Genomic DNA, 27,980 nt, shown 5'->3' on the forward strand with positions numbered 1-27,980 from the left:
ACTATACATGAATTGCCCTAACTTACACAAATCCCACGGGTCTTTGACTAACAGAAAAAGTGGGGGTAATTAACCTAAACCTAATAAAAAAACTAGTAAACCTTCTTCTGCCATTAAGATGGCGCTATTCATCATTTTGATCGTGGACTTGTTTCTGTAACATGCACTGGCGGATCGGGGGATGGGGGGGGGGGGGGGGGGGGGGGCACGGCCGGCCCGTTCCCTGCCCCCCCCCCTTGGAGCCCAATTAAAATTAGTGATGTAAAACGTGTGCCCCCCCCCCCCCCCCCTTCGGAAGTGAAGATCTTAATTTTTGGTTGAAACTTTTTTTTTTTTTTTTTTTTTTTTTTTTTTTTGCTTGTCAAATTTTTCCTCCGGAAAATATTTCCTTCTATCGAAAAATCATGGATCCGCCCCTGGTACATGCATAATGATTTTTAAACATTTTTATTATATTATATATATATATAATCGATTCATATTACGTATTACCAATAATTTACAGTCGAACGTCATAATATATTTATGATGAATCATATGAAAGGTATATGATGAGGAGGAGGGAGAACAAGATGATCATCATGATCATGATCACGATGACGGTGGTATTGATTGACGTGTATATGCACATGCAAGAGCGGAGGTCCCGTGGCCGAGTGGTCTAAGGCGCCTGGCTGTGCATGAAAAAGTCCGGGGTTCGATCTCCGGCCGCGGCAGCTATGCCCGTGAGCAAGGCTTTTAATCTACAATGCTTTTTTATCCTGCTTTCAAATAAATGGAAATGCTTTATTCATTATTGGTAACTAGGTGTGAACTTGTAAAAAAAAAAAAAAAACGTGATGACCATCATTTTTCTCATCGGATTTTTCTTACGTAATATTAGTGAATGTAAAAATTCCTTTCAGGAATTGTTATGGATGGGGAAAAAATCAGAATGAAATAGAATAATCATCATCTTTTCTATTTCGAGATTCTTTTCGCCAAGAGTTTTGGCGGCATTGGACGCCTAATACCTCCAATATATTATCATGCATTAGCTTGTCACATTATATGTTTATATTTGTTATTTTTTTAATACATGACATAATCGTTTTTAATGTCACCCCCCCCCCCCCGCAACCAAGCCGCATGGGGACTGTCCCGTTTATTTCCCCCCTTCTGAATGTCACTTTGTTATTATTAATGATCCATATTTATGATGTAAAAAAAGTGAAGAACATACACAAGAAATGAGAATCGAAAATTAAGAGTTTATAAAAGGGATAAATTCATAAAAATCAAGTAAGAGTCCTCAAAATGGCTCTCGGTAATTTTTTCAATTTGTTAAGCTTGTGCTTCGCAGTACTCGATCAGACCTGTTGTCCGAAGTAAGGTATATAGGCCTACTTAAACCTTTGAAACAAGTGGGCTTGTGTGGATACAAAAAAAATATCAAAGAATAAGGTCAATGAAAGTTTGAGAAAAATCGGACAAAATAGTGAGAAAGTTAGGAGCATTTGAATATTGCCGCGATCACTAATTCTATGGAGATCCTCTCCTTGGCAATGCGACAAAGAATGTGTGATGTCATTGTGAACAACTTTCCCTTTGATGGACTATAAAATCCCCCCAAAATGTATCTTTTTTCTCTTTCTTATGGTAATACAAACTCTTTATCCATATTCTTTGAAAATCTGTATTACATGCCCTCCAACCTATATATCCATGATAGAGGCATTTTAAGTGAAATATTATAGGGCCTACACCCGGGGGGGCCACTTCCATTCACGAGTGGATACCACGCGCGACCATGGGGTCTCGAAAAGCACCCTAAACACGTAATTTCCATATTCTGAAAATGCACCCCTTAACAAGTATTGGCGTGTGAAACCCTACCCTTTACAAGTATTGCATGGAAACAAAACGATACTCTTGGCAAATGTTCCCTGAAATGAACACCTAAACAAGTACAGGAATGTTTTATTGTTACGGTCGTCGGCTTTACCGCATTTGGTTTAGTACGACCCCACCTTCTATACACCTCGCGCAAATCGGACTCTAAACACGAAGTGTTGGGGCAAAAAGGACATCCTTTATAAAATATTTTAAATTTGTTTTATCATCCCCGCGAATTCGACCCTAAACACGTAATTTTCCTAGCGAAATAGATACCCTTTTTTCATTATTTGTGTGTTTTTGACACCCTTATCACGTAACGTACGTAACGTGCCCTATCGTGAAAAAGACATCCTTTTTACGTGTTTTTTTTTGGTCGCGCATGGTATCCACTCGTCAATGTAAGTGGCCCCCCGGGGGCCTACAAAAAGTCACAATGGCAGTTGTTCACATGCGACATATCACCATACAGATATAGCAAACTAGTAATATACCTCCATGGACATCACAGATCTTTGTCGCATTGCCAACGGGAGGATCTACATTTTGATGATCCAAACTTCAAATGCTCATAGTTGTATTCATGGGCGGAAATCTCTCCCCGAAGGTAGGGGGGACCAGGGGCGGATCCAGCTCCCGCCAATTTTTCACCCATATTCTCGATCGGCGGCTCAAAGTTGATTTTTGTTTGTTTCTTTGAAAGGGTTGTCCCAGTGGCGTAATGAGCCAAAAATTTTGAGGGGGCTTGATACGGTGTATCAGGTAAAATTAATAAGAAGTTGCGAGCGAGCAAAAATTTCACAGATGTTCATTACAAAAATCAAAGTTTGTGATAGATTTTGACATGACATTTGGAAAATAATAGGCTTTATATTTCACCCTTATCCCTTTCCTGTTCTCTTTTTGTTTCTTGGTCGTGAAAAATTGGGGGGGGGGGGGGCAAAACGCCGATGTCCTAACAGTCACTTCTATAAAAATACATTAAAAAGTGTAGGAATATTCGGGGCAATGTGTGTGAAAAAGATGCGTATGTAGCTAAATAATTACTTCGCGAGCAGACATGTTTAATATGGGTTCTGGCTTGATCTGTAAGGGACCTGATAAGGACGTTTTGCAGTTAGCCATTAAGACGATAAATATTTAAACTATTAAATAATGCGAGCGCGAAGCGCGAGCTGAAATTTTTTTGACATTCCGACCTAAAAAGTTGACATTCTAAGCACTATTTGTAATCATTAACGGTATAGGTATAAAACCAAACAATTAATGCGAGCCCAAAGCGCAAGTGGAAAAATTGAGATTTCAGACCTAATAATGGGACACTCTATTCATGTTTTGTAAATCATGAAAAAAATTGGAAATTTTGTCTTTTCCTACATTAATAATGCGAGTGCAAAGCGCGAGCAGAATTTTTTTTGATATTCTGATCTGAAACTGGATAATTTTAGCACGTTTTGAATAAAGATCAAGCTGCGTATCTTAATAAAAATGTGTGCGCGTGTTTTAGAGTTAGGCAGAATCTGGGCATTCTGAATACATTTCATTTTTATCATGAAAATCAATAATGCAAGCGCGAAGCGCGAGCGGAAAATACTTGATATTCCGGTATGAAAAGGTGAATTTAAGCACTATCTAAAAAGTACTGTGTAGGGAAATTGTGAAGTGGATACGGATAGCACGTAATAAAATAATGATGCGAGTGAGAAGCGCGAGCTGATATTATTATTACTATTTTGACCTGAGACATGTGAGACCTGTACATTCTTGGCCTAAGGACATTTTGTCATCATATGAAAATGATGACTATCCTCCTATTCCTATTCTGAAAAAGCGACAATTTTGTTATAAGGAATTCATGAAAATTTTATCTATCGTATTTATTAATGTTATAAGCATAATGAGTGAGTGAAATTTGTTGACATTGAGGCCTGAAAACTGGATATTTTAAGCACTTTTGTAATCATGAATAGGATTTATGAGTTTATATATTTTTAACAATAATGCCAGCGCAATCGCGGACGAAATTTTTGATAAACTGTCATAAAAGGGGGATTTCAAGTAATTTGTTATAGAATTATTACCGGTATATAAAGAATCTGATGGACTAAACAGAGACAATATGTAGGCCTACTTGGCAAATCAAATAAAGCGAGCGAACATTGCAAAAAGCTGCAAATGATATTCACACAATAAAACGGACATTTTATAGAGCAATTTGTAAATCAAACAAAATAATAAAAACTCGATGTTCGAGCTGAAATATATGCATTGTATATTTCAAAACTTGATATTTTAAGCTACATATCAGCCTAGTAAACACGATATGTATTTCGTCGAACAGGCTATGCGAGCGCGAAGCGCGAGCAAAAATTTAATATAGTGACATGAAATATATTTTCAAATAATTTTCCAAGTCTTCCCTTGAACTTATTTTATTCACTCGTCTCCCTCCTCTTATTTTTCCTTTTCATTTTTCCTCTTTGTCCCCCTTCTTTTTTCTTTCTTTCCCCCTTTTTTTCAATTTTTCTCCTCCAAAATACATGTATTATTTCGATTTTTATTGATGTATTTCTTTCCATCATAAAAGACCAAAAATAGTAGGGGGGGGGGGGGACAATTGATATTGTGTCCCCCTACTATTTTGGGTAGGGGGACGCGACCCCCTGTCCCCCCTGGGATTTCCGCCCATGGTTGTATTCATTTTTTCTCAAACTTTTGTTGATCTGTTTGTTTGATTTTTTCTGTCATTCGCACAAGCTATCTTGAGTGTTTAAAAATAATGTTTCATTAACCCCCATGCCCCGTTGTATGTGGGGCTTTGGGGCCATGAACCCCCTCAAAAATTCACGACCTATAAAGCCAAGGAGCTGAGAAAAGAAAGAAAAGGAAAAGAAAAAGGGTGGAATATGTTTTATTAAAAAACTATCATATCAAAATCTATCATCTATACTCCCAAATATATATATATATATATATAGATTTTTTAATGAAAAGGTTAACCCATTGGCCATCTTTTGTGTTGGGGGGGGGACGCCTATTGTTGCGTCCCCCCAAACACAAAAGATAATCCTCTGCTCCGCCGCCAATGGGTTAATCCCCCCCAAAATCCTGACGTACGATGTTGTCGGTCATTCCCCCAACTTCGATCGAAAGCATGATGTTCATGTTCACGCCCCAGGCCATGCTAGAGATCCCATGACTACGTCATCGGACGAGCCCACTTTTTTCACCAATGAAATTTCACTTGATTTTCCCTAAATCGAACCATGCCATTGCCAATCGGTATTGTGAATTTAAAACGCATCATTTCTTTTCAAAAAATCAATTTAATGGATAAAAAGTCATAAATTTGAATGTCACACTATTAATTATTCCTAATATAATTTATCAATCGATTTTAGTCAAAATTTAACTACACTGTATTTATAACAATTTTGCATTTTATAGATGTACGAGAACGAGACCAAAACAAATGATTGCACGGGATGGGACCGTGTACTTGGCTTGCACTGCTGCTAGTAAATCGAAAAACTACTTGATTTCATTGTATTAGCTGGACAACCGGCGCCGGTAATTATTGAATTATGTAAAGAATGTAGTATTTCATTGTTGTTTGGAACATGAGTATGTTAGCCCCAATAGTCAATGTTTTTCAATGTACTTCTGTCTTCATTTTTTTAGTGAGTGTGGCGACGTCAACCGGAACAATCTCGACCAGGCGCGCCGAGCCTAGCCCGCTAGAGCGATATCGGCGTGTGCCTCTTTGACCTTGCTGTATTGTGTACTTGTTGGTGCGGTACCCAGTACCGCGAGCTCGAGCCGGGGCCGATTGCACGAAAGGGTCTTTCCAAGGACCGTCTTTCGTGTCGCCCATCATTTATGATGCGCTATAAGCGGGGTGTTTCTGAAATTTATGATAAACAAATATAATTTGTAAGCTTGCTTTAAAATCAAATTTTATACAATTTTGTGAGATATCACATCATTTTATAAACAAATATTTTGTTTATTTTAACGGACGAATAAAATATGTTTGCAGATAATTTATTTGAAATGCGTTTCACATGGCGCATCATAAAAAATGGGCGACACGAAGGACCCACCCATGGGTTCATATCATCTCGCGTGCGAAGGAATATCAGTCATATTCACGCGACACATCCAAAATATACTGGGCTTTTGCCCACATAAAATATCATGCATAATCTGGTATTTCACATTCTGCTATGACACTTACCGAATCATTTAGATCCTTCCGTGACTTCTCCTTGAAGTTTCTTTTATAAAATATGTATATTTTCTTGATCTTTAGTGAAGATTTCACGGAGATAAAAATTGGTTAGCGTGGATATCAATTTTCTCCTATAGAGGGCGCGCGATTTATATTCATATCAAAGACACGACAAGGGAAAGACTAGGCGCCTACACTATTTTACACGCAAATCGACGCAAGGCATTACGCGAAGTCCGTGAAGTGTCCAATCTTTTCATTGTATAGACTTTGGTATACCGTATTATTGACGTTCGTTAAAGCTTGTACTGCTGGTTTCGTTCCAGGCAAGTGTATTTTTTCAATTTTTTTATTAGTCATCGTTTTAAATTAATTGCAAAAAAGTGTTATCATCGCCAATAGTAATCTTGAATTATGTTTTTTAAGGTATTTCATTTATTGGTGCCCATAATTAGTAAATTAATCTTAAGAATTGCGCATTCAAAGAATTTAGACACAGTTATAAAATTACCGCTCTTTTTATAATGAAATTATTTCCAAATCATATGTTTAATTTTTTTATGTATTGCTACTTACCGGAAAGAGCCCCGGTGCGTAGCGAGAAGGAGTTTCGGCAAATATTACTTCAGCAATGAAGCGATGTTTGCCGACTACTTCGAAATCCAGGGTCAAACACGGTCCCTTGTACGAGGTTAGTATTTATACTAACCTCGTATTAGTGTGAGTGCGAAAGACCGTCCTTGCAAAGACCCTTTCCTGCAATCGGCCCCATGTCTATGCCAAATTCAATTCCATGGCCATGCCGGCATAGCTACATGTATGCCATGGGCTCCGCCGCGCTCAGGCTAGGCGCAGCTGGGTGTTAATAATACAGTTTTGCACCGACTGACTTCGAGCAAATTTCCCCACCAGAATTCAGAAATTGTTCTCAACTCAAGTCAGTCTTGGACTTGGTCAGTTTACTTTCAGATCATGTTCAGGCATGTCTTGTCAGGGTCAATCAACGATGCCATTGACATTGTCACAATGCCCACCGCTTTTCCAATTATCGTAATCGGGAACCATGGGAACAGTTGTTGTAACTTATAAGGTAATTGTATTTTGGCTTTGATCTCGATGTCATCGTTCAAATTCTTGGACTGGTCTTGGACTGAAGTCATTGAAGTTTATAGCGACCAAACGGTTGAGCTGCAGCAGACAAAATTTTTGCCTGCTTTTTGGGGGTGTACTACTAGTAGTGTACTGATAGATGTGGGCTACTCAAATTACTAAATAAAATAAAAGGAGTTTTGGTCAATATTTAGAGTAACCTGCCCAGAATTTGAAATGTTAAGGCTTTCTGCAAAAGTTATACTTAATTTCACAAAAAAGTTATATGCACATCCGGTCTGTATGCAAATGAGGGAACTCATGACATCACTCACCATTTCTTGTATTTTCTTATATGAAATATGAAATATTCTTATTTTCTCCTCATTGTCCTGGGAAACAAAGTTTTATTTCTCCCTGAACATGTGGATTACCATTGTTTAACATTTTATAGATCAGTCAAGTTGGTCCTTAAAGTTGAATTAAGAAGACGATTCCAAATATTGAGATATTTACATTAATAGCAACCTTACAACCCCCCAAACACTAATAGTTGATTCGACCCCCCATTTTATTTTTTCAAAATAGTGAATTTGAACGATTTATCCCTACACATTTTCCCTGAGTTCGCTCCTGCAATGCCTACCGAGACGGGTGTTCTTTGAGTGTGACGTCACCGGGGGGTATTCGGTCCCGGTGTAGTAAACAAGGCAGTGCCGTTTTGTGTACTATGCACGTACTCCTTCATATGGAATAACTGCAGTTGAAGTTGTATCTGCGAGCCATAGAACTTGCAAAGAGGAAATGATTAAAATATTTGTGGCCGTACTATTATTCCAAATATGTGAATTCCCTCAGAATGATACCATAGACCCTAAAGGAATAATATGAAATTTGATCGAGATCTTCTCACCAGTCGATAACGTAGCAGACGTGTTATTATGACATATTTATCCGCGTGTGACGCGGCTCTTGCAAAAAAACACAGTTGGTTGCGGAATTGCTTTGTGCCGACCCGCCGCCCGCTCCGGCGCAGCTAGCTGTCGAGCTACCGTACCGTTCTTGTTGTCTTCAACCATAGAGATGTATACTAATTACTATATATCTTTCTGTCTTCAACTCACTTCCGAATTGCGTTTGTATGTGTGACGGTGACCCCTAGCGTAATTAAATATAGAAAACAACTCAGAAGGCCGAGAAAGAATACTATACGTTTGGTTCAAGATTGTTCTGTGGAATGAGCTATGAGTGGAAATGATCCAGAGGATATAAAAGTGGAGTCAAAGATAAAAGAAAAGAAGAAAAAACGCCAGGGGATCGCTGCACGGCCATGAACTAAGTCGACATACCAGACCATAACAGTACACTCAATGCCTGGGTGTTGTGTGTACTAGTACGGTATTATGCGTTCAGCGCGCGCTGAGCTAGCCGCCGGAATTACTTTCCAGCTACTCACTTGATTGAACATCGTGATAAAATAAATGAGAAATAGTGAAAATATCATTCAATAACTCACTGTTTGCTATCTTACATCATGATTGAAGAGTTCATGGTGGTTATTCATACTGTTTTTTATACAGGGAAAGTAAAGATTTGTACATATCAGTCCTATTTGTTTGATTTGAGTTGCTTTGAAAAAAAATTGTAAAATATCTTTCTCTCTCTGCATAGCATTTCTGTATGACATTCAGGCACCTCTTATACTAAATTCCCCCCGGTGACGTCACACTCCGAGTGACTTTTCTGTACACTCGTCTCTCGGGCTCTGACAGGTGGCTAATTTCATAGACTTTCAAAGCAAAATATCGAGAAGGCAGAGGATTATTGTGACATGCTATGTGTTTGAACAACTTATATATATTGTATGTAGAACCTATATTTATGGAAACTCACCCCCTTCTTAATTCAACTTTAAGTACTATCAAATCTGTAAATATTGAAATATTGTATCCAATCCCCCAAAATTAGTTTTTTATTAGAGGAAAAAGAAAAAAAATCAGACAAGTTGATAGGTGAAAGTTTGAACAATATCAGACAAACAATTGAATTGAATTGAATTGAAAAAAACAATAAGAAAGTTATGATTTGTTTAGAGTTGTAAACATTAGTAAGACCTGTCTATACTCATGGAGACTTCAAATTGGCCGCATATATATGTCATAGTCAGGGCTCCACACTAACCTTTTTTTACTCGTCTAACCTGTTCATATCAGACCAGTAGATACCCAGTTTTTGTCTCACCTGCATAGCAGAGTGAGACTATAGGCGCCGCTTTTCCGACGGCGACGGCGGCGGCGGCGTCAACACCAAATCTTAACCTGAGGTTAAGTTTTTGAAATGACAGCATAACTTAGAAAGTATATGGACCTAGTTCATGAAACCTGGCCATAAGGTTAATCAAGTATTACTGAACATCCTGCCGGAGTTTCATGTCACATGACCAAGGTCAAAGGTCATTTAGGGTCAATGAACTTAGACCATGTTGGGGGAATCAACATCAAAATCTTAACCTAAGGTTAAGTTTTTGAAATGTCATCATAACTTAGAAAATATATGGACCTAGTTCATGAAACTTATACATAAGGTTAATCAAGTATCACTGAACATCCTGCATGAGTTTCACATCACATGACCAAGGTCAAAGGTCATTTAGGGTCAATGAACTTTGGCCGAATTGGGGGTATCTGTTGAATTACCATCATAACTTTGAAAGTTTATGGATCTGATTCATGAAACTTGGACATAATAGTAATCAAGTATTACTGAACATCCTGTGCAAGTTTCAGGTCACATGATCAAGGTCAAAGGTCATTTAGGGTCAATGAACTTTGGCCAAATTGGGGTATTTGTTGAATTACAGCCATAAATTTGAAAGTGTGTTGGTCTAGTTCATAAAACTTAGACATAATAGTAATCAATTATCACTGAACATCCTGTGCGAGTTTCAGGTCACATGATCAAGGTCAAAGGTCATGTAAGGTCAAAGAACTTTGACCACGTTGGGGGTATTTGTTGAATTGCCATCATATCTCTATAAGTGTATTGGTCTAGTTCATAAAACGTGGAAATAAGAGTAACCAAGTATCACTGAACATCTTGTGCGAGTTATAGTAGTTTTCAAAATCAGCACTGCTGCTATATTGAATCGCGTGATGCAGGTGAGACGGCCAGAGGCATTCCACTTGTTTCATTTTTTTACTGGTCCAAACCTAAAATTTACTGGTCCCCCAAAATAAAGAAAAACATAAAAAGGCTGAGTTTATTTTGCTGTCTTTTATTGTTCTTATGCAAAATGTCATTAAAAAAAATTTTTTACTCTATATTATATTTTTCTTTCATGAGGACATAAACATAATACTACCTGGGTTATATTTAGATTACTGCCCCAGGGGAAATGACAAATCCAGTACATGGCCTATGGGAAAGTCGTCCTTGCCCCTTAAATACCCAGTTGCCAATTTGAAATACAGTCTTCATCTCAATTTCAAAGCAGTCGTAACTTTCTTTGCTTGTCCGATTTCTTTAAAACTTTCACCATTCTGTTTTTTCTCCTTTCCAACACAACATTTTTATGACCAAGGCTGGATTCCCCTTTTATAATAACCAAACCTACAGACAGGCTTAAATGCTATAGATAATAAGTCATAGCTTTTGCTTTAGTTTATACTCTATGAAGTTCCTTGAATGCTAGTTGGTGTAAGTTATTCTTTGTATAGACAGGAATAACAGTCTTTTCGGGGGATTTATTCTACAATTTCTGACATTTTACTATCATCCCCATTGGAGCCAACATAGTTCAGCGGAACAACCAAAATACAGAGACTGAAGCTTTTGGTCTATTCTTTGTATAGCATTTCCTACAATTGTGTGTGAAAATCTGGTTTGATCACTCTTACAATGTACATGTAGGCTAATTTTGTCATGTACATGTATCTTCTTGTCTTTTTTTCAATTTTTTTTTCTTGTTTATGTTTTTGTACTTGAGCATTGAGGTCTTGGCATGTAAAGGATGAATACCATTTCCACTCGGATTTTGTAATGAATATCTCTGTACTAGTGTTTAATATATCCATGTAAATTTTGTGCTCAATGGAAGTCTTTTTTTTGGAACTGTTATCGCACAATACATGTGCACAGACTCAGGCCATGTGCATCATCATGCTGCTCTAATGTTCCAAGCATCTCTTCTATGGGGGGGGGGGGGTACTCAAACCTCAAAGTATATTTTGATGGGGGTGTGCCTCATGAAACTCTGAAATGGGGGTCTAAGGAACTGACTGGTCACAAGGGTAAAATATGGGGTCTTGGGAACTAAATATATATACCGGGCGATGTGAGAAACGGGGTCTACAGAACGGGATCACAATACTGTATGTACATGTACGGTGCACACTAGCGCTGTGCATGTGGGGCTAGCGGTGCATGGAGCTGCTAGCGGAGGGAGTTGTGAAGCCGTGTGTGCTCGCGCTGGACAATTTTGGCAGCGCGAGGGAACTGAGATGTTCCATAACAGAGGCGGAGCAGTTTCTGAATGGAACTTTTGTCATTCGGAGTATCTAGAGAACTGGAAATTAGGTCTTAAAAAGGGGGTCATCAAAGTGGCACGTCCCTGTACCACCAATATATGTGAGTGCCCCCTCCCCAGGGGGGGGGGGGGGCTCCCTGTGTCTGTTGGACATTACAGAAACTTCATTCATTCATTGTAAATACCTTCATTAAGATGATCCAAAGCATTTATATTGCACATCAATGTTATACATGTACATGTAGCTACACTGGTCGGGCCCAACCGTACAGAAGATTTGTGACCACCACTCAACATGAAAAACATTGCTTCCATACTAATTTCAAATGAAAAGTGTTTCAAAGGCAACTCCTTGCAAGGAGAATTTGCACTCGCATTCATTTTCATCTTTATTTGCATAATTTTACATTAAAAATTCTTACTTTTTTATTTGATAGTTTATTTTTTTTTAAATTACTAATGACAATTGACAGATTGTTATATTACATCGATTTTCCTTCACTTTTGGCTCTAAGACCACCAACTCGGCCTGAAAAAAAAACACTTTGTAATGCCTTGAAATAGCGACCACCACTAATGGGTCTAGCTAGAACACTGTGTACCATATTTCTGTACTGTGTACCATATTTCTGTAAAAAAGAAACATTGCAGGTTTACCCAATTAAGCTAATTACTACACATCTCTCCTTAAAATAGGTGAGCAGATAATAATAATCAGAGTACACTGTATTCTGCTGATTCCTAGTTAATGTTGGTGTTTGTAGAAGTGATTAAGGATAAAGTGATCATGGCTCTGTTTCTCAAGTCTTTAACAAGGGCTAATTTTAAAGAACAAATTTGCTCTCAACCAATAAGACTGCAGGATTTCAGTAGCTTGTAACAATTCTTTGTAACTTTATCATGGATTACAAGTCTCATGAAACAGGGTCATTGAATGACCTCACCAGGCTCAAATTTAAAGTAGAGCATGATCGGTTAAGGGTTAGCATTGAGGTGAAATTTTTTTTTTTAAATATTTCTATCAAAATTGCTTTTAAGACAATCTTTGATATCTCAGGTTTCAAAGAACTCAGTTTCATGAAGATTGATAAATCCGAAAGTACTGGAATAGTCCATTTTATTTGTGGGGGTGCTATTACCTCTCATCACGGACGGACATTTTTACTCAAATTAATTTCTCTCTAGTTTTATTGTTTTTCAAGTTATTCTAATTTGGTTTGGATGTTCTTGCACTCTGAACATTAATCTATTATCAAACATAAATTAGTAGAAAAAAAATATTGGGAAGTAATTTTTTTTGGTAGGTGTGAACATTTCCATTTTGAAATTTCCGTCCGTGATGAAAAAAAATATAAAAAGTTTTTTTACTTTTTATCAGAATAGAAATAAAAAATAAAAAGGTGTAGAGGTATCTCACTAAACACTGTACATCATTTTATTTGAACATAGCTGAAATCCATACATTTTATTCATATCATAAACTCGATCAAAAATGATCACGGACGGACATTAATTTCATCACGGACGGACAATGTAAATTCACTCAAATTCAATTCACTCTAGTTTTATTGTTTTCAAAGTTACTCCAATTTGGTTTGGATTTTCTTGTACTCTGAACATTAATCTATCATCAAACATAAATCAGTAGAAAAAATATGGGAAGTAAATTTTTCTGCCAGATGTTAACATTCCATTTTGAAATTTCCGTCCGTGATGAAATTAATGTCCGTCCGTGATCATTTTTATTGAGTTTATGATATGGATAATATGTATGGATTCAGCTTTTTATTCTTTATCAGAATAGAAACAAAAATAAAAGTGTGTAGAAGCATCTCACTAGACTCTGTACATCATTTCATTTGAAAATAGCTAAAATCCATACATTTTATCCATATCATAAATCAATCAAAATAATCGCAGACGGACATTAATTTCATCACGGACAGACAATGAGCAAATACTGAGCAGATTATGAATTTAATTTTAGTTCCAATTTGCAGTGAAAATGGCACTGAGAATTATTCAGAACTCAAATGGATGGAAACCTACAACTCTTCACAATTTTTTGTGAAATCTTTCTTTGGCTGTTATTGGGGTTTAATTGTTGTCAGGAATTAAAAAAAAAACATAATTGGAATGCAGATAGAGTTGGAAGCTACATGTATGCCAAAAAGCAGGAAATGAAATATAGCAAGAATAAGTCAAAAGCTGTATATTTCATCAATTGAAGCTTGCAGAAAGTGATGGAAAAGAAGAAAGGAGAATGCATATTCTGATAAGCAGAAGAAAAAAAATCATTTTTTTTCCATGTACAAACCTATGGATTCACAATGCTTCTAACAGAACATGACATCACGTCCTTGAGGCTTGTGAAAAGTACAAGAATTCCTTTTTTTTAAAGTCCATTTTGGAGCTAATTTTGAGCAAATTGCTGATCTAGAAATCTGTGAAAATGCATACAATTCATATAAAGCTTGCACTGCAGTGTTTAGAAGTTTAATTGGTATCTGATTTCAATTTTGGATTCAGTCAGGGCCTAAATACATGAGGGCTGTTGATGTGAAGGGGTGTCTCCACTTTCGCATACATTCGTAATTCCGAAGCTTCGTTATTCCAAAGGTTCAGTTATTCCGAAGGTTCGTTATTCCGAAGGTTCGTATTTCCGAAGGTTCGTAATTCCGAAAGTTCGTTAGTCCGAAAAAGAAATGAAGTACGTAATTCCGAAGGTCCGTTAGTCTGAAAACGAAGTGAGGTTCGTAATTCCGAAGGTTCGTTAATCCGAAAAAGAAATGAGGTTTGTTAGTCCGAAAACTAAATGATTAACTAACCTTATTTCGTTTTCGGAATGACGAACCTTCAGAACAACGAACCTTATTTCGTTTTCGGATTAAGGAACCTTCAGAACATCGAACCTTATTTCGTTTTCGGATTATCGAACCTTCGGAATAACGCCACAAATGTTCGGACTAACGAACCCTTTTACGTTTTCGGATGAACAAACATCGAGGTATAGGCAATTTGCGTGTTTTGAAATTACGAACCTTCGGAATCAAGAACCTTCGGAATTACGAAGTGTAACCCTCCACTTTAATATGGACAAAAGATGAATTTGAAGAGAGCCTAGACAAGTGTCGTGGTCATACTTGATCCACCAAACAAGCATAATGATAAGCAACCTGTGAATCTTTTGGATTTAGTTACTGGACATAAAAAAATCTGTGCTCTTCAAAAATTTATGCCTAAAAATGTATGAACATGTATCATCATGATATATCATGAAAAGTATCAACATGATCATTGATCCACTGGATGCTGATTTGGTACCAACTACAGTATTCTCTAAATTGAAAAGAAGACAATGTGCATTAGGATATTTGATTTTGAAAAGAACTGTGTTTAAAAGCAATCATATGGCTAGATTATTTTGTGTGTCTAGCATAGAAATCATGTTGCTACAACTTAAATCAAGTTGTAGCAACTTGATTGAAGTTGTAGAAACTTGATTGTGCAACTAATATTGTTTAATCATATAAAGAATGTACAAATCATCAATACAATAGCATTTGTTCCCCCAAACAAGTAATAAGAACTTCTTACAAGGTACTTCCAATGTATTTTAATTGTGTCCGTCCGTGATGTCCGTCCGAGATGTCCGTCCGTGATGGAAAATATTTGCAATTCTCTCGGAAGTTTGATATTGGTTAAGAATTCAATATGCTAAACATAGAAGCTAACATACCCGAGTGTAAGTTGCATTAACAATTATTGGTCAAAGTTAAGCTATTTAGATAGAAACAATAAAAATGTTCAAAAATTCTGAAAACCACATTTCTATCATGTCCGTCCGTGATATGGCACATTTAGTGGCTACCTATGTTTGTAGGTAACCATGGCAACAAATTTTTTTCATCATTCAACATACTTTGCCCTACCCTTCACTATAAAACACAAAGGAACCATGTTCATCTTATTCCTAATTTGTTACAAGCCTTCAAAGTTTTCAAAATCTATCAAATGTCCGTCCGTGATGAACCGATCACGCTCAGTACGATGGGATATATACATTGTACCTGTGTTATACATACACACTTCTTGGACCAATATTAAACCGTAGATGTACAAAACGTATTGTTAATAGGTGTGAATTACTCTTATTTTCACTCCTAACATTTCTACAAATTAGGTCTAGATTCTTTATAGCCTACCCAGTTTCATTGCTTAAAAAAAGTAATTGTATCATGAATAAAAATAAACATAATTACAACATAAAAAAGTTGCCACCTTGCATTTTCAAAGCACTTGACTTTATTGTTTTCATTATTTTTTATTGAGAAATTTATAAATGTTTCATCTTCTCTTCAAATGCTTTTTATTAAGGAATGGCATAATATACATGTATCTTACTTCTGGGATATTTGTATCACTTTTTTAGATTTTATTTTCTTTTCAATCACATTCATTGTGGAATTGCTCGCGTTCTTGAAAACTGCAAGTTATCAAAGGAAACACTGTACATGGACCTCTAATAGCAGTACTGGTTCCCTGAGATATATATAAAAAAGGTGTATTGAGTTTATATTTCTTATTGCTTTAAAGGTGAGGTCCACCCCCAACAACAAGTCAATTGGAATAAACAGAGGAAAAAGCAATCAAGCACAGCTCAATGAAAAGCTCATCAAAATCAGTTCTAGTCAGTCATATGTTTTTTTTTTGCTGGGGGGGGGTCTAATTTTCACAACTGACTTTAATAAAAGAGTCCTTGAAAATCCCCATTCGGTTCAATGTTTAAAAAGCTTACAATCCAATGATGTAGATTTATGATAGATCTTTTTTAATTTCCATGGCTCTTTAGGCGGTTAGGCGGTTTCAAACCGCCTCGATCACAAGAATCCCCGTTAAATTACGAGAACATTTTTAGGCTAAAAAATACCCATTAATTATTCCTGCATTCACACCGCCCCGAGACATACCCTTCGGGATAAATTCCTGAAGTTAGGAGCATGCGCAGTATGGTCTAATAAGCAGGCAAGGAGCGAGATTCAAAACCACTAGCCCAGCAGCCACCCACGGCGCCCGCGCCCAACGACACGCTGGGCTAAAAGTTCCCGTAAATTGCTTTCACATTGCCAAAATACTTGCGACCTTGGAAAAATCCCCGCGAAAGTTTTCGTAATTTCGCCAAGTACCTACTATTTAGCGGGTATTTTCTTTCGGGGGAAATTACGCGTAGTTTGCTTTCACATTACCAAAATACCTGGTATTTTCTGATCGGGGTACCTTTCCTGATCAGAGAATAACTGGAACTGACGAACTTCGAGGCGGTCTGAAACCACCTTTTGTAGCATTTCAGGGGCAAAATCTCCCAAGCCCCCTGGCTCAAGGTAAAATGAGAAAGTTCCGACATTTTTAACTTTTGCTAAATACATCCATGCATTTCCTTATATATTATACATGTACATGTACATGTATATGCAGGTTAATAAAGTTGGCGGTAAATAGAGCTGTCAAGATAAATGGCGTTGGACTACATACATGTACATGTAGCTTCTCTACAATGGAGCCCCGAGAAAATACAGTGTTGCCAGTAAAATTTGGATTGAACATCCTTGCTGGTATATTAATCTATTCTGGTATGTTAAAGTCGGCTATAGGATGATAGGTTGCTTTGTTATGCAAGCTATACTTTCTTGAAGTCTCTTCACCTTTTTAATTCATTATTATGTTCTTATTCCATACATTAAATTCATTTATATGCCTCTTATTCATTTTCTATTTTTGTCTACTCTATTTCATTTTTCTTTTTATGTTATTAATTTCAAAGTTCTTATGTGCATGTTTTTAAGAGGAAAGAACTTTGAACTTTGAACACATCTGTAGACATGTACATGTAGGTTGTATGGTGTGACCCTATGTCTGCACAGTGCCACTTCTCTGCGCATGCGTATCTGCTCGATTCGAAGAAAAGAAGACCCACAGCGAACACAAATTTTGTAGAGAGATATTCATTGAAACTCCAGGTCAAAGTGGTAGAAAACTATTGAATTTAAGGCATTTCATGCCACCGCTTCAATCTTCAAAAAGTCAAAATGGAGGCTTTTATCATCAAAATGCCAGAATCAGGGTTAAAATAAATTTTCATTTTCGAGTCAGTGGCTTTTTTCGGGTGGGGGCACATTGGAACAATTGCTGCATTTCCTATGCTAGATGCCCTAGTGTGAAGTGAATTGGTGTCCAGACATCACATTTTTGGGGTTCAATCAGCAAATGACTGACCATGTTTTGTTCTTCCAAGAAAATCATATATTTCTGTTCATGAGTAGCAAAGTAACGGTAACCCCATTGCATACAAATCTCCCGAGGGGGGGGGGGGGCACTTACATCGACGAGTGGATACCATGCGCGACCAAAAAAACACGAAAAAATGATGTCTTTTTCAAGATTATGCACGTTACGTATGTAATGTAATAAGGGTGTCAAAAACACTAAAATAATGAAAAATGGGTATCTATTTCGCTAGGAAAGCTACATGTACGTGTTTAGGGTCAAATTTGCGAGGTTATAAAAAGACTAAAATGTTTGATAAAGGATGTACTTTTTGCCCCAACAGTCAACACTACGTAGCACGTGTTTAGAGTCTGATTTGCGCGAGGTGTGGGAGGTGGGGCCTACTAAACCCGATGATGTACATGTAGGTAAAGGTAAAACTGACGTCTGTGACAACAATTTAAATATTGCTGTACTTGTTAAGGGGTGCATTTTCAGAATATGGAAAATACTTGTTTACATGTAGGGTACAGGTGTACTTTTCGAGACCCCATGGTCATGCATGGTATCCACTCGTCAATGGAAGTGCCCCCCCCCCCCCCCCCCCCCCCCCGACAAATCCAAATATTTATGTGGCTGCATAAACATAATGCTCATCAACATCTCATACAGAAGTGTATTAGGTTTTCACTGACTATTTATACATGGGTGATTCCTTCATTGTACAAATTGCAAGCCATTCGTTCAAGTGTAGAGGAATGCAGTGCACCGAGTTAAATAGAACACTGAGCTTTGGGAGTCTATTAGTAGTACCCTCATATTTCTTGAAATTTTACCAAATTTTATGACATTACATGTAGATTTCATATTATGATACCCATGCTTCCTGTTGGACAAATATAAAGGTATATTAAAACCAACATTCCAAACTACAAATACCAGCATATCAGTCTTTTCTTGAATTGTTTAACAGGGTAGGGGGTTCATAAAGAAATTCTAGCTGCAGTAAATTAGTCTACCCAAGTAGAGCATTGCTCACTCATAGGTTAGCTAGCTGTCACTTGACACTGTTCATTTGGAAAAGTTGGGGATTCTTTTGGATTCTTTATCCATGTTTACTGCATTACTGATTGGAATTGTGTATTAAAGTCGAACTGTAAGTATATATTCACTTGGTACATTGTACGTAAATTTACAAGGGTATTGACCTTCACTGGCAGACAATGGTTTGTTTAGATTGTCACTCAAGACATCTTTGCTCTTGATTATCAGTATTGATTGAATTGCATTCACACATTGATCCTTTACTTTAAAGTTGTATATATTTTCAATTATTTAGAACTATAATTCTTAATAGTTATGATGTTTTCAAGACTTGTACAGTATGTTCTTTAATAAATACAATTTGCATCTGTAGTGCATAATGCAGAGTCTGAAGTAGTGAGACTACATGTATGTAGATTCACTCTGTACTGTGGCTGGCTCTGGATACCTTTATTTGACACAGACAGACATTCTAGTCTTCAGTCTAGACATGGTTGGTTAAAGTGTTAAATATGAGTCTGTGCTTGCAGACTAAAATGATGATTTCATGAGATTTTTGGTCCCTCTTAGGGGGGGGGGGGGGTCAAATCTCTCCCGTAGGCTGCTGTACAATTTATTTATTTTTTTGGAGGGGGGGGGGTAAACCAGGATCTGTGCCCATGCCTGACATTCGTGCACTTCATACAATTGCAAGTACAATGGCCTTTGGTGCCAGACAGTACTGTTTGTTTTCAAAAACTTTTCATTGAGTCATACTCTTTGTTCCTATATGTACAAGTGATAATATTTCTTCATTAAATTTTGATTTCAAAATAATTAACTATCAAGCAGAATGAGTGTCTATAATGAGAACAAAGGTTGGGTTTGATAAAATAGTTTCTACAGAAATCGAGAGACCATTCTGTATTGGAGATTACCATTCACCTTGGACTTATCAGTCCTGGGGCTTGTTACACAAAGAATTATGTTTAAACGCAACTCAGAAAATCAAACACAAGACCAAAATGCACACCTGTTATTGGTTAGCAATCAAGATACGTTCAATATTTGGAGTTCCGTTTGATTGTAACTCTTTGTGTAAGCAGGTCTTGGTGATTTAAGCATGATCAGCAACAAATATTCAGATTGTCATGAAATGGACCAGGGATTTGTTGCACGAAGAGGGGCAATTAAACACAACTCCAGGAATAAAAAACAGTTTATTTTCCAACCAATCAGAGACTTGCATTTTAGACCTGCCTTTGATTTTGATTGCAATTGTTAATACAGTAGGCCTGGGGTAAAATGTACTGTAGCACCATTTTGCATTTACATCAGGATCACCAGCAGATATGCAAGGTAATATTTGAAGAGTGAAAAACCCTTCAAGCTCTACCAGATATGCCCAAGATACTTGGACTATTAAAGGCTTACGGATATCTTGTGTTACACTGAATCAAGTCATTTTCAGAAGGAATATACATGTACTGTGTCTTTTGGTTGAGAAAACAGAAGACGGAGCACTGTGTCTGCTTGAGGTTGTTGCCAACTACCATTAGGATGCATGTATCAAATGATATTTGTAATGTTATTCCTAGCTTTGACTGTCTTCATTTTTTCATTCATTTACCATCATAGATCTTTGGCCCCCTCAAATTGGCAACCTGGTGCGTTAGAAACAACTCAACGAAGAAGAGAGGAGGATTCATCCGCTATGTCTGCTTCGTCCGGGAAGGAAAACGGCAAGGCTCCACCCAGCCAGGGCGTGGCGGGCGCATCCAATGGGAATGCATCCGTCAACCGGAAGGGTTCGACGGAGAGCGCCCAGAAGAGGGTGCTCTTCCAGATCTCCGAGGATTCAACGATGGACGAGTCGCCACCGCAGACGCCGAATAACAACGGGGAGAGCTCGGACAGTGTTTTCACGACAACGGATTCGGGCTCAAATAGTGATGTTGGAAACTTTAAACAGAAAAAACCAGGAAGGTACGTATTAAAAGTCTTTAAATGTCTGGTGTGGAGGACAATTTCATTTAATATGTACAGTAGGGTAATATTACATAAATCATTTCATACTCTGTTGCCAGTGCTCAGGGATCGTCCCACCATTTTTAATGAGACACTGTTTGCCACATTTTTTCTTGATTTTAAGAAAAATTTTCCAAATTGATCTTGATCCCAACCAAATCAATTATCTGAGGTTTTTTTGAAATCATTCCTTTTTTGAAAGAAATATATAAAACTAGGAAACCCAAACACCAGAAGACATCTCTGTTATAATACAGGGCAAGTCCAAGAAAAGGTCACCCTAGAAGGAAAAATTTCATCTTTAATTTCAGAAGTTATCTTTGGTGGGGTATGAAAGCCCAAATGCTGAATTTTAAAATTTCATTAAGAAAAATTTGATAATATGCATATCTATGCTAATTTGGGGCACCTAATTTGCATAATTGGTAAAACGGGCGTTACTTATGGGACAATTATAAAAACTCATAGAAAATCAAAACAAAACTTGTGAGATGTAGTAATAGGTGGGACTTGACCCCCTAACATCTTATTCCTTTTGGGGAAAAAAGTGGTGCCATCTTAAATATGCAAATTAGGTCTTGTCCAGTGATGGAATCCGAATGTCCCATACGTAACATTCTGAGGATGTTTTTTTAACGTTATTTCTTATAATACAATACTTGTATTGTTGCATCTCTGGAAGTTCTAATACATGTATATCAAGTATGAAAATGTTATACCACAAAAAGTTTGAAAAATATAGCTTACTTTTTAATTAAAAGTTAATTAAAAAGATTGTTATGTATGGGACAACATGTTATGTATATGGGACATTTACACACAATGTCAATGGGGAGATTTGTGTATAGAGTGAATTGAGAAAAATAAATTTCAAGAGTGCTCTAAAAAGTGATTATTTACATGTTCTCTTGTTTTTGAAGACTGATTTGTTATGAATACTGATTAATGAAGGCAATCGAAACAAAAAAATTGTGAAAATTGAAAAATTTGAAAAGAATTAAAAACAATAGATATACACTGTACTTAAGAAATTCATGAAAGCATGAAAAACAAGACCAAAAAATTGTTGAAATGGCTAATTTCCTTTTCAGTCATATCAAATATCTCTCAATAGAAAATTTCAAAAGGAAAAAACTCTTTTGTTATTTCGATTTTTGAAATTATGTACATGTACGTTCTCTATGGGGAAAAAATGTCCCATACGTAACATGTCATTAATTTGTTTAATTAGAGTCTGTAATTACATAGAGGGTTTTGGCGAAACTTGCCTTAGATATACTAGAGTGTTGTGACTTCTATCACACTAAAGTTACAAGTTGTCAAATGAAATAGAGAGAATTTTCAACTTTAAAAAAATGTTTGAAAAATTGTCTTTTTTCTGAGTCCCATACGTAACTGCACATCTTTTCTCAAAAAAATGTCAAGGTCAAGGTCATATGTCACCATTTTTTGCATGATTATCTTTCTCCTAGATGTCTACCATCATGAGGGTATTCAAAGTAATTTAACACTATTTTTCAGGTCATTAAAGCCTCTGAAATGTCCCATACGTAATGCGCGCGAATTCTTGGACTTGCCCTACAATGTAGTTAATATAAAAATAGGTACTTCATGTTGAAATGGAAAGGAAAATTCTTTTTTTTTTCTGATAGCATGCATACTTTTGTAAACCAGTTTTAGATGTGATATTACATTTCCTCTATTTCAGGTTGTGTGATACCTGTGGTCCGTTTCATAAAACTTGTTCCAATAACAAATTTGCAATAACAGTTAAAAGCTACTGAAATCTGTCAATCTGATTGGCTGATAGTAAACTTGATATTGAAATCGTTCATTTGTTATAACAAGTCTTTATGAAGCAGGACCCTGTTCTAATTCAATTCTGACCTGGTGGGTGTCTCATAAAGCTGTTCGTAAAGTTACGAACGACTTTGCGCACGACGGGAACATGTTCTTAGGTCATAACTCAATTACATAGGGATATCATGTACTTCATGTTGAAATGGAAAGGAAAATTCTTTTTTTTTTCTGATAGCATGCATACTTTTGTAAACCAGTTTTAGATGTGATATTACATTTCCTCTATTTCAGGTTGTGTGATACCTGTGGTCCGTTTCATAAAACTTGTTCCAATAACAAATTTGCAATAACAGTTAAAAGCTACTGAAATCTGTCAATCTGATTGGCTGATAGTAAACTTGATATTGAAATCGTTCATTTGTTATAACAAGTCTTTATGAAGCAGGACCCTGTTCTAATTCAATTCTGACCTGGTGGGTGTCTCATAAAGCTGTTCGTAAAGTTACGAACGACTTTGCGCGCGACGGGAACATGTTCTTAGGTCATAACTCAATTACATAGGGATATCATGTACTTCATGTTGAAATGGAAAGGAAAATTCTTTTTTTTTTCTGATAGCATGCATACTTTTGTAAACCAGTTTTAGATGTGATATTACATTTCCTCTATTTCAGGTTGTGTGATACCTGTGGTCCGTTTCATAAAACTTGTTCCAATAACAAATTTGCAATAACAGTTAAAAGCTACTGAAATCTGTCAATCTGATTGGCTGATAGTAAACTTGATATTGAAATCGTTCATTTGTTATAACAAGTCTTTATGAAGCAGGACCCTGTTCTAATTCAATTCTGACCTGGTGGGTGTCTCATAAAGCTGTTCGTAAAGTTACGAACGACTTTGCGCACGACGGGAACATGTTCTTAGGTCATAACTCAATTACATAGGGATATCACATAGCACAGAAAGGATTACCAGTCATTCTTAAAGTTGCTCTTAACTTACAAGCAGCTTTACGAAACGGCCCCCTGGTGGGTATTTAAAAAAACTGTTCATAGTTAAGTCTAAGAGCAACTTTACGACGACTGGTGATCCTTTCTTACATGCTAAATAATCACCAGTGAACATCATTTAATACCAAAAGAAAGGATCATCGGTCATTCGTAAAGTCACTCTTAACTTACGAACGAACACCTTTATGAAATATCCCCCAGGCCTATTGTAATTATTCCTTTCTTTGCTCGTGCCGTTTCTTTTGCCATCCTTTGTATCAACTATTTCTTGGATGAGTGTTACCCTCAAGTCTATCCCACCACGTTTCTTTGTTCCTAGTCAAGCCAAAGACGCATCCAAGCCCAGATTAAGTGCCCTCGGTGCCCCTCACCTATGCCACCTGGTCTCCCCTGTAATGTCAATGTCGTCGGATAAGTAAGGGTCACGACCTTTTAGTAGGGTCACCGTCCCCGCTTTCGTGTTCAATATTGAATGGTTTCTGTACACGTATGCATGCAGTCTCATCCATTTGCAGACAACTTTTCAAAGTGTGTGCTTTGATTTTTTTTTCCATTAAAAATAGAGACCAAACCCTTCAAATCCATAATGTTTGAACCAGCGGCAGTTGCTTTGTGAACGAAAATAATCTGCATATTAGGCCAATTATGAACTTTGATCTGAAACCCAACACTCATCTCAATTTTATCAATAATATATTCTTTAAAATTAAAAATATCTGGTCCCAAGTTCCCAACCAGAACACTATTTCTTAATTTTATCTTTAGAAAAATTGAAACAGAAGCAATGGCAGCGCAATAAATTGTTGGGTCACTTTCCAACCTTACATGTATGGACTTGTAATATTACCTTTGTGCGGATATATTATGGTTGGGAAAAATTGATACAAATTGCATTCAGCCAGCATTCAAGAAGTTGAGACATTATCCATATCCTGTATTATTGTGAAGAACAAACACATCCATCAAATGTATGTTTTTGTCATTGCTTGTCCATGATAAAATGTTGAACTGCAAATGGTAGATATTGCATGATTTGCATCTGACTCCATCTGCATCGCTAGAGTCCTCTCCGTTGAAGCTTAGTAACGCACTAAAAATAGATTTCCTAATTTCTGAATGCTTGTTGTATGCTCATATATTTATGAAAAAAAAAATCAACATTCATATATATCCATACATATTTATGTGTTTGTTACCATGGGCATCAGCGCAAAGGATTATCTGTGTGTTTTTTTCCGGGGGGGGGGGGGGGGGGATCCAACAATAGATGTCCCAACCCCCCCCCCCAAAAAAAAAATACTAGCATAATCCTCTGCGCTGACGCCCGTGTTTGTTATACCCCTTTTCCTGTTTTAGTGTTCAATGTCATAGAGTCGCTGGGATGTTCGAACCTCATGCATGATTCTCTAAATGTTTTTTAAAAAATGAAGAGAGGTCGGAAAATGCTTGAATATCGATGATTGACAACCTTCTTTGACATGTAAAGAGTTTCTCTACAGGAATTAAACTGTATTTCAGACAATATGAGGTTGTCTCCATTGTCATATTTCAAAAATGCAGCTATTTCTGAGGTGTTTAATAGCCCAGCGACGAGGTACTGCAGTAAGGTTTTGCGCTTTATTGCATTTCCTGAAAAAAATAACATTGCGCATGTGCACTGTATTTTTACATGTACATCAAAGTCTGACTGTTTGAGTTTTGATTATTAAATAAAAAGGAAATCCAAAAAAGAACAAAAATAAAATCAAAGATCAAGGAAGCTTGAATTGTGGTAGACTTTGAATGTCTACAGTTTATGTACATACTGTACAGTAGGCCTACATAAAAATCATCATGAGAATTCAAACAATTATTAAACAATAGTGGCTATGCCTGTGAGTGTTGTACATGTATTTTCATTGTATTTTTTTGTTCCTACCCTTTACACATTAACTTGTCTGTTCAGTGCAATATCTGAAGAGTAAGTACAGTCCCATACATTGGTTCTAACATACCGGTAATATTTTCTCTAACATCTAGATTTGCCGTTTAAAAGCTAACAACTTCTTTTTTTTTGCAAACTGACTTAATATGATTTTGTCTCTTTCATTCTGCGTCCCATTTGGCCAAAGAATGTCAATAGAGTTCTAATCCATTGCCACTTCAATAGAGCGAATCGGCCGCTGTACTTATACACAGCCTAGAAGAGTTACTATACTCAGGGGTGTGAGAGTTCAGATTTTTATCTGATTTCAGATTTTTTTTGGTTTTTATTTTCAGCTTATTTTGGCTTTCCTCTGTACATAATGTATGGAAGCTCTTTCTATTTCAGACTTATTCAGCACTATTCAGCTTTTTTCAGATCTTTTTATTTGTGACTACTCACACCCCTGTATACTAATGAAGTTCACTTTGACAATAAATCGGTTTGGTTTTAAATATGAATATTTAAAGTTTGATTTGTGACATCATATGCAAGCAGCTACCCCATATATCATTTGACAAGTTGTTTCTGATTTAGATACGTGGGGTGCGGGAGGCCCAGGGGGAGGGGGGGGGGTTGAACTGTATCAAGAGTACATGTAGCCGTTCATATTATGCCAAGGCTACAAAATATACAAATCAGACTGTGTCTAATTGTCCATGCCCATGGAAGATTGAAGTACATGTACCCTTCTTCAATCTACCAAATATTAAAGGATAATTGGGTTATTTAAAGTGTATTAAAGAAGGGCACAATAACTCTTGACTGTGTACACAAAAAAAATTGAGGACCTGGGTCCCATGACACAAAGTTTAGCGATTGATTATTAATTTCAAAGAACAATTCTGATTGGTTCATAGTCAGTCTACTTATCAAAATGCGCATGCAACGATGATCTTGATTGGTCATTTCATTTAGCGATTATTCGCTATTAAACATTTGTGTTACGGCGCCCAGATCAGCCATGAAGGTTTGATTACATGAACTACTTTACTATAAAATGCATGTTTAATACAGTTCTAATGCATTTTATAGTTGTGGTACTCTAAAGTTGTCAGAGCAGAGTTTCAGAAATTAATACTGGATAACAATGCAATTAGGCGCATCATAGCAATTTGTAATTGGTTGCTCTAAGACTTTTTAGAAAAAACAAAACAACAGCAACAACAAAAGTACCAGTAACACAACAAAACCTAAATTCTGCATCCTCTTTTTTTTATACATTTGACTAATTTTGGGCTGTTTGTTGTATTAAAATTTCTTGTGATGGGAAAGGTTAACAATTTTTTCATGTTCCACATCTTTTGTTATATCTTCTCTTTTCTGAAACCTGGCATTCCCCATTTCAAGTGAATTTTTTGTTTGTGTGTGTGTGTGCTTATCAGATTTTAAAAGCAATATTTTTTTTATGATAATGATAATGATGAAAACTCAGATTTTATAGGCGTGTATCAAAAATAATTGTCCTGAAAAAAAAGGAAAATTTGATTGAAAGAAAAAAATGACATTTTTTTTTGTCAGAAAGTTTGAGAAAGATTATCAGTAGTTGTTATGAAAGCCCACATTACTATCTCAGAAAGTCTAATTCAGTATCTTCATGCATGGTGCAAGGTCAGTTTGCACCAACTTATTAAAGTTCATTAAACCATAAAACCAGATGGTCTCTTCTTGCTTTTCCTGAAAAATGACAGAATATGTCTCCTTGTGCTCTTCATTTGACTTTCTCATACTCTCAATTGTCCTTTGCCCTTCTGCATTTTAACTGTGTTAATACCTTTGCTAAATTTGAGGAATTAGAGTGTCCTGTCCTTATAATAACATAAAACAGTAGATTCAGATTCACCTTTAGAAGTTAAAAAAACATTCTTGAAGATATTTTTATGAAAGAGGGAATATATTCTTGCTTCTAGTTCAAGCATGGAGTACATTCTGTACTTATTGAAAAACAAAGAAATATGAAATGTACATCAGGGTGCTACATAAGCACTTGCCCAATTTGCCCTAGGCAAATAAAAGTTAGAGTCGGGCAAGTGTTTAGAAGTAAAGACCAAAACTACTTGCCCGAATTGGGAAAGCAAAATTCTCACAGTGGAATGACCAAAATTTGGGTCGTTATTTTTTAAATGATATCGACCCTAATTTTGGTCATAGCGGGCAAGATAAAATCACTTT

General features: G+C 36.6%; 1 protein-coding gene across 10 annotated transcripts in view; it reads left to right on the plus strand.

The window, feature by feature from the left end:
- Positions 1–18,943: 18,943 nt before the first annotated feature.
- LOC129282753 (acetyl-CoA carboxylase-like) overlaps positions 18,944–27,980 on the plus strand; it is a 77,601-nt gene continuing 68,564 nt past the window's right edge. For 6 of the 10 annotated variants that reach the window (XM_064113680.1, XM_064113682.1, XM_064113681.1 and 3 more), the window contains exons 1-3: positions 18,989–19,140; positions 20,646–20,993; positions 24,165–24,260. In XM_064113680.1, coding sequence (XP_063969750.1) covers positions 20,722–20,993; positions 24,165–24,260 — 368 coding nt within the window. In that variant the 5' untranslated portion in view covers positions 18,989–19,140; positions 20,646–20,721. Of the gene's footprint in view, positions 19,141–20,645; positions 20,994–24,164; positions 24,261–25,790; positions 25,806–27,980 lie in introns of all 10 variants that reach the window. The other 4 variants (XM_064113686.1, XM_064113688.1, XM_064113690.1 and 1 more) reach the window with 2 other exon arrangements.

Source organism: Lytechinus pictus, chromosome 19 (genome assembly GCF_037042905.1).
Source record: "Lytechinus pictus isolate F3 Inbred chromosome 19, Lp3.0, whole genome shotgun sequence".
NCBI classification, from domain to species: Eukaryota; Metazoa; Echinodermata; class Echinoidea; order Temnopleuroida; family Toxopneustidae; genus Lytechinus; species Lytechinus pictus.